Raw genomic sequence first — 15352 nt, forward strand, 5'->3', positions numbered from 1 at the left:
AGAGAATTATTTTCTAGGGAGATATTGGTAAAATAAACAAAAAAGTGGTAAGACAAATGGTGTAGCAGGTGCTGCCACAGGAACGCCAACTTATACTTGACAGTCTTTATCGAGCGTCACTTTATCAAAATCAAATGTCTTTCTGTCAACTGTCAACTTGTCAAGTAAGAATTGAAGCCACAGCCACAGGCGGCGTGCTTATTTTTTTTAAATACTTGTTTATTTTCAAATTTTCAATATTAATGTTATAACCTTTAATCAAAATGGCGGGAGTTCTTTTCGAAGATATTTTTAACGTTAAAGACATGGACCCTGAAGGCAAAAAGTTCGATCGTGTGAGTCGACTGCACTGTGAATCAGAGTCATTTAAAATGGACCTCATCTTAGATATAAATTCTTGGATATATCCAATGGAGTTAGGTGACAAGTTCAGATTGGTGCTGGCGACGACACTCAGAGAGAACGGGTATCCCGATGGCGGTGAATGGAATCCTCTAGAAACAGAGGGTAACAGAGCGGACAGTTTCGAATATGTTATGTACGGAAAGGTTTATAGGTTAGTAGCTACTCTATAAGGACCATCTAGTCGAAATTATTGCATTCTTGCATCCAATGCATATTTGTACATTGTAACTTTTTACTCCATTTAAATAATTGGCATATAAACAATTCATTGGCATAACATATCCCCTATGAAGTGAGTTAGGTTTATTACGATACACACAAACATATACAAGTGGTATATTTTCAAGCAGATTTCCTTACAAGTCAGTTTTGTAGAATGGAGATTAGAGTTAAAATATTCGTAGTTCAAAAATGCTTTATTGTTAAGTTTATTATTTCACCGATAGAAGTTTTTAACTTTCTATTCTTTTTTTTAGACAAATGTATACTTTGATTTATATATCATGAAATTGCCTCACTTATAGTACTTGTACAAAATAATTATAGATATTATTATTATTTAAAAAAAAAAAAACAGATGAATGATAGTAATTGGCTCGACATTACTGTACTCTACTCTACTTATAGACATTGAAACTGGAGTTATATTAATCATTCCTTATATCACCAATGGGTCACCAACCTTCAGAACTAAGATGTTTTTTGTTTTAGCCTGTGATAACTGCCTCTCCTACACTTTAAACCAGAAACCCACAATATTAAGCATTGTATAGACTTAAATATCATAGTAACTAACCATACTTGATCACAATACGACTTACCAACAAGTAAATTAAATTATTACAAAACAAACACTCTCTATTTCAGGATAGATGGTGATGAAGTAGCTATGGAGCCAGCGTCAAGGTTATCTGCGTATGTTTCCTTTGGTGGACTGCTGATGAGGTTGCAAGGAGATGCAAACAACTTGCACGGGTTCGAAGTGGATCAGCACATGTACTTGTTAATGAAGAAACTCGCTTTTTAGTTTCTATGATAAATTGTAACAATTGTCATTCTTTTTATTACATACTAATGATAGTTCTGATATCTTAACTAATATTATGTATGGGGAAAATATGTTTGTTTGAATGTTGGGGTCAATATTTAGTACTAATGATTCTATTTTTAATGATAAAAAGCTACATTATTTGTGAGTGCTGTATACTAAAAACTATATTTATAGCATTACGTTAACAAATTCTTTCCACACGCACAAAGTAAGATCAGCTCACTAGTCTTTTTATCTCTACCATAGTGGTATCTTTACTATAGTAAACAATTCTATTCTCAGACAGGACAGTCGGTAGATTGATTGGTACAGAAGAGATTGATTAACACAAGTTAATGTTAATATATTTTTAAAAGTACTATGAAATTGATGCACAAGTATATAACACACAGCCAAAGCATCTCATTCCCAGTTCATTCTATTAGTGATGAATTATTATCACTGAAACTGACAGATAGGAAATATGTCCACTTAAAGATTTAGTTTTGATTTTTTAGGTTTAAATTAGATAAATATCAATTTTATTTTTGAGACTGCCCAGTGGTTGAAACACTAGGATTTTAATTTATGATTAAGAAAAATAGCCACCTGTATCAAAGAATAAGTCTGAAGTAATCTGATAAAAAGTATGACAAATGCTATATCACTATAGAATTAAGTTATTATAAGAATAAAAATTAAATTTATACATATTAAATTTAGAATTTTTATTTCTAACCAGAATATACGGCGAATATATCAATCAGCAGTAGAGTTCTATGAGATTTTACTTTAATGTCATTGGTAGGTTGGATGGATATATAGGCCACATGATTGGAAGTGGTCACCAGAGGCGGCTTTACCCATATTGCTGAGTGTACATACCGGCGCCGCGCCTAGAGGAGCACCGAAGGCCCTCTAGTGCGGGATACATTATCCTAATTCAAAAATCAGCGTTACGCCAGACTCTTTATGTTAGCCATAATTAAATAACACACTTATTAGAAGAAATAATTAAAAATAAGTTATTGTTTTACAATTGACACAATCCAAATATTATTCAAACAGACGTAGTGTAGGACGTCCTCAGGCACGGTGGAGTGACGATATACGCAAGGCGGCGGGCAGGAGCTGGATGCGAGTAGCCGGAGAAAGACCACAGTGGCGTGCGCTTGGAGAGGCCTATGTCCAGCAGTGGACAAAAATGGCCTGATGATGATATTGAAATATTATTCAATTATATAGGTTTTTACTATTTTTTAAATATTAATTTTGAGTTGAATTGAATTTTGAGTTTTTCCATGGATGCAAACTTTCATAAATATTAAATAATTATATATTTTTATATTTTGTACATTCATTGTTTACCTTTTTTTAATTAAAGGTTTATACAAAATTAGTTGTTGGTGCAATTTGAGAAAAAAGCGTGCATTACAAAATATTTTTACAGTACTTAAATACAAATAAGTGTTGTTTACTTTTATTTTTTTAATTTGTAAATTGCTTATTATTCTTTAGCATATATTTAGATTTTTGTAGTAAATCATATCATACTATATGAAAGGTACGCCACCTAGCAATAATTATATGCACTACAGTAAAGCGACATCTAGCGATGAATAGCTGTATTTACTGACGACCTCTTGTGGTGCAACACAGAACTATTTAATAATTAACTTTCTAATATTCAAACTACTTAACTTTAAGTTTTGATAAAGGCCCTATTTTTTATAATTATTATAACAGCAAAAAACGGGAATTAATGATTATTATATTTATTTCCAGAAACCTGGATTAAAAAAATCGTATTAAAAAGTGGAACAAATATTTAAAATCTAAATTTTGCAAATAAAGCCTTTCAGACATCGATGTTTATCTTGTGTCTATTTTAGCGCCATCTTTTGACGTATACTTTATTCACAAAGAAACAATCTACATTTTTTAATCCTGTGTTTCGAAACTTTTATATAGCGTTGTATCTAGACCATGGAAGAAGATCATAAAGCCTAACAACTTTTTGGTATACACGAGCTTCGAATTCTTGCCTTACATTAAATAAGAATAAAATAATAAATTGATTGCTATTGAAAGAATTATTTTCTATATAAATTACCATTAATTTTATTATTTTATAGTGATGTACAAAAGTAGAATATTAATTTTTAATTAAAGTATAAATTAAAATAAATAAATCGATATTTAAAAAAAAAATGCTTCAATACTAATAGACATCCTTAATTGTATCTGTGTGCGTTGAATGTCTACAAGAGATAGCTCCGCCCATGTATGTGTTCTATTGGAAAATGTTTTGTATTCTCACTTCTATTGACCATAACGTCATAAGTGCCGGGTATTTCATGGCGGTTACGATTTTCGTTCAATGTGAGGTGAAATCATTTCGTCAGTATAGAAAGGCTGTAAAAATAGCTACCATCAGTAACACAAGTTATATTTGTTTATTTAACAGGAATTCAAGCATTATCATGCAATCGTATTGTTTTGAAACTGCTCAGACTTACACACGTACAACAGCCTGTAAGTTTTCCATACAGGTTTCCTCACGATGTATTCCTTCACCGCCGAAAAAGAGATGAATTATAAACTTAAATTAAGCACATGAACAATCGTTGGTGCTTGCCTCGAATAATGTTAGTTAATTACAATTTTATATGTATGTAATATATCCTGCCTGGAAGTCAACAAGTATTAATTCCACGCTTTTTCATTGTATGTATAATATTGTATTGAATAATGTCTTCTTCACCAATGTATTTTTTGCAACAACAACAACAGCCTGTAAATTCCCACTGCTGGGCTAAAGGCCTCCTCTCCCTTTGAGGAGAAGGTTTGGAACAAATTCCACCACGCAGTTCCAATGCGGGTTGGTGGAATGCACATGTGGCAGAATTTATATGAAATTTGTCACATGCAGGTTTCCTCACGATGTTTTCCTTCACCGCTGAGCACAAGATGAATTATAAAGACAAATTAAGCACATGAAACAGCGGTGCTTACCTGGGTTTGAACCCGCAATCTTCGGTTAAGATGCACGCGTTCTAACCACTGGGCCATCTCGACTCTTTTTGCAAAGATTTTTTTGCATTATTTTTTGCAAATGACTTAAATTTATCAAATCAAATCAATTTTATTCAAGTAAACTTCACAATGAAGCGTTTTTGAATCGTCAATAATTAAATACTACCACCGTTTCTGAAAGCTCCCAGCGAGAAGAAACGGCAAGAAACTCGCATAGTTGCTCTTTTCAAATAAATAGATTTACAATGCTGTTATTTACAGTAAGTGTCCTATGATTGAACTCAAGCCTAACTACAGGCGTTTCTTTCTAAAAAGTACTCTTTTAATGAACAATATGATTTATTTATTTATTAAGTTTTAAAAATCTTTTTAAATTTTGTTAATGGTAAATTGATTATATTTTCGCGTATCTTATTATATATGCGTAATCAAACGGCAAAGTTAAAAATGACTGTGGAATTTTATTAGTGATTTCCTAATTGAGGCATATGTGTGAGCGTTCGCAGCGCAGCGGCGCGTCTCCGGGCCCCGAGTCACTGATCGTTACGAGCACGTGCCCCCAATTACCAGGCCCCCCACGGGACATGTGACTATACCTTGTTATAACGAGAACGCCTTTAAATATGTTCTCCATATAGTTATGACTGACTATATAAAAAACTAGCAGTCACCTGCGGCTCTGTTCGCGTTTTTAAAAAAGTAGCGTATGTGGTTATATAGGTTTGTGTGTGGAACGGGAAGAAAATAACAAAATCCACGACTTGATAATATTTCGTATAATACCAATAATGTTGTAGTAAACAGATATGTTATTAACGCGCAAAAAGTCAAGACTAGAAAACGTCCTAATTGGGACGTTTGCCTTTAGTCGTTTTTCGTAGTAATACGTTATAATACATCATAATTACGTATTAATACGTTTTGCGTAATTAAAACATGTAGTTATCCCTTTTACTTATTGTTTTTATCAAGCTATCCTTTTTACTTTTAACGAAATGTAAAATAAACGGTCCCCGGCGCGGCACACTGTTTTCTGTTGTTTAGTATGGATATAACATATCTGTTTATTAGAATATCATTGGTCTAATTCAAATCAATTAACCGAGAAATTTGTCGACGTATGTATTGTACAGCAGTTTTGTGAGCATACGCGCTGTCGAGGGCTCCGAGGGGACGTAATCGAGGGACCATTGAGAGACACGTGCGGGAAATCGGACGGAAAATATTATCCTGGTGTGTGTTTTCAAGTATTAATTGACTCAAAATTACAATTAATCATCATTACACAGTATAAAACAAAGTCTTGCAAACAGAGGAAATGCGGGTTTCCTCACGATGTTTTCCTTCACCTCTGAGCACGAGATGAATTAGGTATAAACACAAATTAAGCACATTAACACCACTGGGCCATCTCGACTATGTATGTTTAGATCTTTGAAATTACGCAACGGATTTTGATGCGGTTTTTTTAACAGATAGAGTGATTGGAGAGAAAGATTTTTGTATATAATACATGGACAATATAGTTTCTTATGTGATGTGGAAAATAAACAAGACCTAAAGACCGATTTCTACATTTCAAACATTACATATACATACATACAAAAAGGCGAATCTCTATATAAATTTACATCACCATATTGACCCAGTTTCAAAAACGATATCAGATCTGCTTTTTATTCATAAACTATCACATCGCTGGGCTAAAGTCTTCTTCTGAGAGTATTTGAGGCTCATTTCTGACACTCTTTAACGCTTAACGCGCTCCAATGCGGATTGAACACATATGAGGTAGATTGTCATCCAAAACATGTAGGCTACCTAACGAGGTTTGATATATCATGAAACGCAAGTAAAGCGGACATTTGTCTCGTAATCTTTTATTATTGCAGGTATGGAATTTATTAGATACTAGCAACCCGCCCCGGCTTCGCACGGGTGCAATACTGATACTAAATCTACTACAGAATTTGTTTATTTACGACATCACATTACAAACTAAAATTATCAGTGTTTCATTACTATCTATGTAGTATATCCATGTATTATATACACAAACATACCCCCGAATCACTCTATGTATTTAAAAAAACCGCATCAAAATCTGTTGCGTAATTTCAAAGATCTAAACATACATAGGGACAGACAGCGGTAAGCGACTTTGTTTTATACTGTGTAGTGATAATGATCATTACATAATACAAACAACTGCTTCTTAAATTGTAATAAAGTAATATAAGAAGTAAAATTTTAATCCTTTCTTAAGTTAAACTATTTTTTGTATTAAATAGTTCAAATTAGATATATAAATTGAAGAAAATAAAAATCCGCCATTTTGTAGTTTGTACTTTGTATCAACGGAAAGGGTGGTATAATACCTGTTCACGATGTAGCGTATAGTTTTTGGCGCCAAAAACTATGCTCATTAGCGCCAAGCACTTTCTTCACTAACAACAGCATCCTTTGATGTTTCTAGTATATATTTTAATTCTACTTAGAAATGTAAATAGACCGGAATCTAACAAGACACTGTATGAAAAAATGCTTGTAATTATATACGCAGGTATATAATTCGAAATCGTTTTTAACTGCATGCAAAAATAATAAAGCCGTGATGGCCCAGTGGTTAGAACACGTGCATCTTAACCGATGATTGCGGGTTCAAACCCAGGCAAGCACCGCTGATTCATGTGCTTAATTTGTCTTTATAATTCATCTCGTGCTCGGCTGTGAAGGAAGACATCGTGAGGAAACCTGCATGTGTTTAATTTCATAGAAATTCTGCCACATGTGTATTCCACCAACCCGCATTGGAACAGCGTATTGGAATATTTTCCAAGCCCTCTCCTTAATGGGAGAGGAGGCCATTAGCCCAGCAGTGGGAAATTTACAGGCTGTTGCTTTGCTTTGCTTTGCAAAAATAATATAGTAAGTACGATATATTTTACTAAGAAATTAAAAAATAAAAACAATTTAAATTTATGCATATAACAAAACTAATAGTCGCGCCCGCCTTAGCTCATGTTTTTGGGTGTTGGATGTCATAGGGGTTCAAGTTTGCTTCATACCAAATTTCATCAAAATCAGTTCAGCGGTTTGGTCGTGAGTGTGATACTTCCACATTTATAATATTAATATAGACTAGATTGTATGTTTGTTATATTAAAATAACCTTTTGTCGTTTCTCTTACAGGTGCGAAAATATTATATTTTGAAAAGCAATACAATCTATAATAAATTTTATTTTTATTAATGTTATGTATGTAGAACTAACCAATAAATCTTCTCTTACAGAGAAACTCATTTTTGTTTCATTAACCGAGTCGTCCTAATAAAAAGAATAGAATCTTATATGCCTACATATATGCATTTAGTCAAAAGGTTAAATAAATAATAAATATGAGACAACATCACATACGTTACTCTGATCCCAATGTAAGTAGCTGAAACACTTGTGTTATGGAAAGTCAGAAGTAACGGTACAAACACCCAGACCCAAGACAACATAGAAAACTAATGATAATCTACATCGACTCGGCCGAACGAACCCGGGACCTCGGAGTGGTGTACCCATGAAAACCGGTGTACACACGACTCGACTATGAAAGTCGTCATAATATGAAGCAAGTGTAATATTCAAGGAAGATATGGTTTTAAGCTGACCAGTCTTTAAAAGACGAGTGAAGTAGCAGTCTATAATTAGTAATATGTATAGCGATCTTTTATAAGATGTTTTAAATTTATATTTTCATCTCTTCGCGTCGTACGCGACGTCCACGATACGATAAGGCAAAACTATATATAGTATCCAATGGAAGTAGGAATAAAGGTAAACAAAGCTTTTTATATTTCATGCGATTTGCTAATAACTCAGCTGTATAACAACAACATATACATTAGTTCTCTATAAATGACCAGGAATCTTCTTTTATTTTCTGCATATCTACGGAGCATCTTTAATGTCGTAAAAATGTATAATCGCTATGGATTTGTGAAAATATAATTTTGAACGTCGAAGAAATTGATATCGGAATTTTGGAAGTCAAATTAAAGTGGATACGAATAAATAAAGATCATATTCGCATAAAAGATAAATATTGATAATTTTTGATGGCGTACTTAATTCGGATGTGATCGGTTTTACGAATTTTGCCGATGGTATATCTGAGTTGTGTCGCACTATACGGTGGTGTCTTACTATACGGTATATTTATATTTGTTTAGTTTTAATTATTTTATGAGCGAAGCCGGCTTAACATCCAGTATTTGAATGATTTAGTATAATCTGTTTCGTTGTCGTTTCGTATAAAAAGTTTTTATATAGGCGTGAAAGTTGAAATAGGGTTGTCGGGCACGGGTAAAATATAATGTATCTTTTGATATTTTTTAAAGAAAAAAAGACCTTTTTGGTGGGTACCATAAGCCCTCATATAAAGCCATTATTATTAGTACATGAACTATTTTTATAATTTTATGTGTACTGTCTTTAATGTAAATAATTTTGGCGTATTTTTTTTTGTATTATTTGAAAAGCACTCAAGCTGCGTTGAAAAGAGTTTGAAGACTGAAATATTTTATTACACTATGTTGCATTACACATACGTAATTTTACTAAAACAATTAATTATACATACATATTTACTGCCGTGGTAAATCTATAAGGCCTTTATCTATCTAAACTCAATTATGAGTTATGATCAAAAAACGCGGTATAATTGTTAATTATGTAACTTATCCATAATAAGACCATACAATTATTTTCAAAACTAAACTAAACATTTTAGTTATTCCTTGCCAGTATAATTAAAATAATATTCATTAAATAAAATCCTGGCAACCCTCGTAAGACATCGCGCCAAATTGGTTCAATTTGTAACAAAATGGCGCGCGCGCTAACGAGGCGAGGTGTCATTAATTATAATGTTGTCTTTCCGATTCTATTAATACTAGCTTTTTAACACGGGCTCGCTTGGATTTATATCTTTAATAATTACCATTTCATGGCCTTCAGACCTCTATCTCCTGGTTTCGGATAATAAAAATAAACTTGTTTCATAAGCACTTTTGAATCGTCATTTTACAATTAAGTGAAGCTACCACCGGTTCGGAAAGTATATTCTACCGAGAACAACCGCCAAGAAACTCAGTAATTACTCTTTTTCAACATTTAAAAAATACAATGTCATGTTAGTTAAATACAATTATTTAAATTAACATATCCTGCTTGGAAGTCAACAGTATATGATAATATATATATTTTTATTGTATAATATATTCCTGCTAGGTTTCTTTCGCTGGTTCTTCTTAGGTTCTAGGTTGTTTCCGAACCGGTGGTAGATTGTTTATAAATAAATAATAGTAACACTTCAATATGAAATAAAAATTTGTGATTTTGTCTTTCAGTTCCCTATAAACGTATCATTGTATTATTATAAGTAGTATTAAAATCCGGATTTAGGGGGCCAGGGCAACTGCCCTAGGGCCTCCAGTGACAAAAGAGGGGAACGTTAAGAATTTTAATGTAAAATATGTTTATATAGCTGAATGTCGTCAAATTATAATAATATTACTAATTATTAGTTTAAATGACAGACACAAACTGATACAAAGTGAAAATAAATAAAATAAATTATTTATATTCTAAACTCATCTCTCATCTGAAATAAAGAACGTAAAATTAAATTAAATAAAAAATATTTTGTGATAAAATAAAAATATACCAAGTAATCAAAGATATTTAAAGACAGCCTGATAATAAGTTTCCATACAATAATAGAACTAAGAAACTAAAATTAACAAACAAAAATAGTACGTCAAAAGATTATTCAGTTGGAATTAAAAAAAATAATAATATTTTTTTATAAAACAGTTCCACACAATATCTTTAAAACGTTACAAGAAAATACTTGTTTGTCTTAATAAAACAAAATATTTACAAAACAGTCTTAACAATATGTGACCCCTTCGAATATTTTAAAAACATTATTATAAAAGTAACATTATTTCAAAACTAAAATACAATTAAAAAAAAAAACTAAATAAATTCGTACCTTAAATTCATTGGCTTACAAGCGGCCAATGAGCGCTCGGCGCGCGTGGAGGCGGGAAGAGGCAAACGTCAAATGCAAATGACGTTTTTATTTTTTTTTAAACCGGTTCTTTGTTTAGTCACTTTAGTCGATTCCGAAATGGATATATTATTCAAGAAAGGTTCTTTATGATGTACATTCGAATAATCTGATGTGGTTTTTTATATTGTGATGATTTTATTTTTATTTTTTTCCTTTTTTTTGTAATTAGAACTTAAGTAGATTTAAGTAAGTACTTATTAATATTATTTGTCGGATTGCATTTTTAAATACCTTTCTTTGTGTACCATTTTATAAATAATTAGCGTTTAATTCTTTTAATTAGCGTTTAATTCTTTATATTTTGTGATAGGTATATGTATTTGTTACAATCATATGTTTAAATCATTTATTTAAAGATTGTTATATTATGTAAGTACTTTGATTTTAAAAGCGATTGTTACGTGTAATTAATTTAAATATAATGGTTTTATTAATAAATTTTAAACAAATCACTTATATTTAAAAATAATATTATATCTGTTTTTTTGTTATTTCGGCCCCTACCCGTTCTTAAAGCATAAATATATCATCATTTATTTAAAAGGAATCTATAATCCTACCAACATAGTAGGTATAAACCTATTTAGGTATTTGAATATTTTATTAAAATTAATAAACATAATTAACAGATATGGCTCAAATAAATGACACGTTTTGAATAGCTAAATATAATAATGTTAAAAATCACTACTCGCGAACACCTCGGGATTATCCCCCCTCCCGTTCCCTCCCTTATCCCTCTGGACGTGGGTTGAAGAGGGACGGGAAACTTGCCGTGTCAGTCAACTAGCGACTTTTGTGAGGACGTGACGTAAAGGTCAATTATTGACCTTTTATCTTTTTAATTTTACAACGTGTGCAGTGATTATAAACTGACTAAAAGGTGTTTTATAGTGTAATTTAATTTTTTAAAGGATCTTTACCTATTAAAAAACCTTCAATTAATCATTGAGTGTTTTTTTTTTTTAATTATATTATAGCCTGTGATCGATTAATTATGTTAATAATAAATAAAATAATGAGTACGTTTATTAATAATTAGTGTTTGTGATTTGAACTTATTTAAAAATGGAAACTATTTTAAATGTAAAAATGTTTTGTGTTCATGGTTTTTGTGCATCTCTTACTGGAATCTTATAAGGTACCTCATCTAATTATTATTTATTAAGAAAATAAATATATATTATTATAAAAAATTATTGTATCCGCATATGCGTATAAATTATTATTATTTAAATATTTGTATTAAAAATCAACATATGTGACAACTTACGTGAATTTAAAAAAAAATCTAATTATTAAATATAATCTATGTTATAAAATTATAAAGAATAAATATTTATCTTTATGTTTATTTTGAATTTTGGTATAACAAAAGAAATAAGGGATATAAAAAGTAATGCAGTAAGTATATTAAATACGTAGAACATAACATTACTTAAAATAAAAAAAATTAAGTGTCAGTTGAAATAAATTTAATTTCGTAACCCGACGGATGTTGGGATAGAATAGTTAGTGCTTTCTCACTAAATATTAAATTTAAAACATATTAATTTTTAAATAAAGCTCCGGCATTTTTATTCTTAATATACTATTATTATGATTGTTTTTTTAATATAACAATGCAATAACAGATACATAATAAAAAACAATCAAATTATCAATAAGTCAATATAAATAGACAATAATTCTTAATTTAAATCAGCATTGTAATGAACTTATTTCGAATAATGAATAATTGTTATGATAATTATCAAAAGTATATAATAAACCTCTTTTAATGCATTTTACCTGTACCTGAGTCTTACTATCATAATTAAAAAAAAAACTTTTTAAAAGCTTAGTTTCTTGAATTCAAACAAAGGTAATATAATATTATTTATAAAGTGGTTATAATATTATTATGGTTGGTAATATTATTTATAAAGTATAATGATACTAATCAAGCTTATATTTACCTGCGTTGTTTGGCGGTAGAATATCTGATGAGTGGGTGGTATCTACCCAGACGGTCTTGCACAAAGCCCTACCACCAAGTACATTATTATTATACGTACGCACCTTTCTCTTGAATCAATCTATCTATTAAAAAAACAGGACAGACAGCGGTAAGCGACTTTGTTTTATACTATGTAGTGATGATAGTATTGCAACCATGCGAAGCCAGGGCGGGTCGCTAGTTAGTATTATTAATTAAAAAATCGTTTTATCAATAACTATAGTAGTATATGACATGGGGGTGATCGACAATTGATTTATTTTTTAAACATTTGACCAATTCTTGAGACGGCCCAGTGGTTAGAACGCGTGCATCTTAACCGATGATTGCGAGTTCAAATTCAAGCAAACACCACATCTATGTGCTTAATTTGTGTTTATAATTCATCTCATGCTCGGCGGTGAAGGAAAACATCGCGAAAAAACCTGCATGTGACAAATTTCATTGAAATTCTGCCACATGCGCATTCCACCAACACGGAGCGGAGCGGAGGCCTTATCCCGGCAGTAGGAAATTTACGCTACTTTACCTTTTTTTTTAGACTAGATAGATTTTTTTTTATTAGTCAATATCAACGCAATGACCGATTTTGGGCATGGTTTTAGTCAAAGAAGACTAACCGACCACACATGACATTTTAACATCAGCGAACACACAGTGGGCCTATAACCTTACTTATAATTCGATTGGACGACAAATGACAGGCGGAGGACCAATAGCATTACATGCATTCCAAATGATGCCACGCTTCTATCTTTCAGGGAACCCCCATTATATTAACACGATCTGGTTCACAAACCAAGACCTCAGGATCTGTGGCCATTGTGTAAGCCCATCTGGGTAGATACCATCCACTCATGAGATATTCTACCGCCAAACTACAGTAGGTAGGTACTTGGTATTGTTGTGTTCCGGTTTGAAGGGTGAGTGAGCCAGTAACTACAGGCACAAGGGACACAACATCTTAGTTCCCAAGGTTAGCGGCGCATTTTCATAGTATATTGATGTAAGATTTCAACGTATTATTAGAACTTTAGGTATTTTTTTTATTTTTAGATCATAACTCAATTTGGGAATGGAACGTTCGCTTCATGAGCGATCGTCAAATAATTAAATATTTACATAGTAAATAACAAAAATCGCGCTGTTATATTTTCTATTTATAGAAAATATATAACACTACACTACACACTACACTATCGGCCGGTCCCAGATTCTCATTTATGATTTTTGTTACTCCTTCCGACATCTCCGACAAAAACCATAATAAATTATATCTATACTTGGTGGTAGGGCTTTGTGCTCGCCTGGGTAGGTACCACCCACTCATCAGATATTCTACCGCCAAATAACAGTAGGTACTCAGTATTTTTGTGTTCCGGTTTGAAGGGTGAGTGAGCCAGTGTAACTACAGGCACAACACAACAGTACCTATTACCTACTGTTGTTTAGCGGTAGAATATCTAATGACTGGGTGGTACCTACCCAGGCGAGCTTGCACAAAGCCCTACCACCAAGTAGTCTATACTTTCTTTAAGTATTGTTGTTTAACTATAGAATACTAGCTGAACCAGCTTTACCCACGCGAAATTTATGAAACACAATTTCCATCCCTTGTTCTACCCCCTTAAGGAACCTGCCAGACAAAATTCAAGCATTTAGTTGTTACAGTTTCAAAGATTTCGTAATTAATGAGTAAGTAGTATTTCGCTTTTTATTATCATCATTATCATTACATAGTATAAAACAAACTCGCTTACCGCTGTTTGTCCCTATGTATGCTTAGATAATTAAAATTACGCAACGGATTTTGATGCGGTTTTTTTAATAGATAGAGCAATTGGAGAGGTAGGTTTGTGTATATAATACATGGATAATATAGCAAAGGACCATGATAATTTTAGAAGTTTCTAATGTGGTGTCGTAAAAAAGCAAATTCTATAGTATAATTACTATCAGCACTGCACCCGTGCAGTATTTGGAGTACCCACCCAAAACAGCTTATACGAAGTCCTGCTTATTAATAATTTATTACATCTGTGTTCTGTTAGAATATGAGTGAGCTTGTATGGCACAAAGGATACAACATCTCATTCCCAAGACTAACGCATTGACTTATGGAATAGCTTATATATTTTTATTGTGTCTATGGTAACCCCACTTCATGTTATAATCATTGCAAATAAATATAAAGCGACTTTATTAAATACTATCTAATTTCTTAGAACCCACTACAAAGCGTGGAAATCAGTTAGTGCCAAAAATGTTTTTAATTTTTTTACCCCTTGAAGTGTAAAAAATTGGCTTATGTCAAATTTCATCAACAATATTTGAGTTCATTAATTAATTTATAGGTAAATGAACAGAGAATTACATTAAAACATACAACTATGTTACATTTAAAACGATCTTGTATGATATGACTGTCAATATTATAGATATACTCGTACACATAATTTGCTTAAGTACTTATTGTCTATATATATTAATTAACTGAACAATTAAAAAAACGAATACTATATTTAATAATCTAAATATAACATAACAAATAAAATAAACTAAGAATTAACGAATAAAAATTAAAGTATTAAATATTCGTTTTTTTTTTTAATTAATGTAAAGCATCGGAACAAATGTCAAGATTCGAAATTTGACAGTTTAAAAATCTGACACTACTTTAATATTTACAATAATAGTTACCTTCTGTTTGCCTTTTAGGGGTTGGTCGTTAAATTTTAGATAAAAATGGTC

The 15352-nt window shown here is 31.7% G+C and overlaps 1 protein-coding gene across 1 annotated transcript; it reads left to right on the plus strand.

Moving 5' to 3' along the window:
* Nucleotides 1–147: 147 nt before the first annotated feature.
* LOC124541550 (DNA-directed RNA polymerases I, II, and III subunit RPABC3) lies at nucleotides 148–1561 on the plus strand. The gene is made up of 2 exons (XM_047119468.1): nucleotides 148–556; nucleotides 1273–1561. Exons 1-2 carry the CDS (start codon nucleotides 264–266, stop codon nucleotides 1430–1432), a joined length of 453 nt encoding a protein of 150 aa, XP_046975424.1. The 5' UTR covers nucleotides 148–263; the 3' UTR covers nucleotides 1433–1561.
* Nucleotides 1562–15352: the final 13791 nt, after the last annotated feature.

This window comes from Vanessa cardui, chromosome 28 (assembly GCF_905220365.1).
Source record: "Vanessa cardui chromosome 28, ilVanCard2.1, whole genome shotgun sequence".
NCBI classification, from domain to species: domain Eukaryota; kingdom Metazoa; phylum Arthropoda; class Insecta; order Lepidoptera; family Nymphalidae; genus Vanessa; species Vanessa cardui.

Excerpts from the sequence above, each read along its gene's own strand:
- LOC124541550 (XM_047119468.1), top strand. The coding sequence starts at position 264 with ATGGCGGGAGTTCTTTTCGAAGATATTTTTAACGTTAAAGACATGGAC. Across the intron at positions 557-1,272 it reads ATGTACGGAAAGGTTTATAG|GATAGATGGTGATGAAGTAG; the intron begins GTTAGTAGCTAC and ends TCTCTATTTCAG.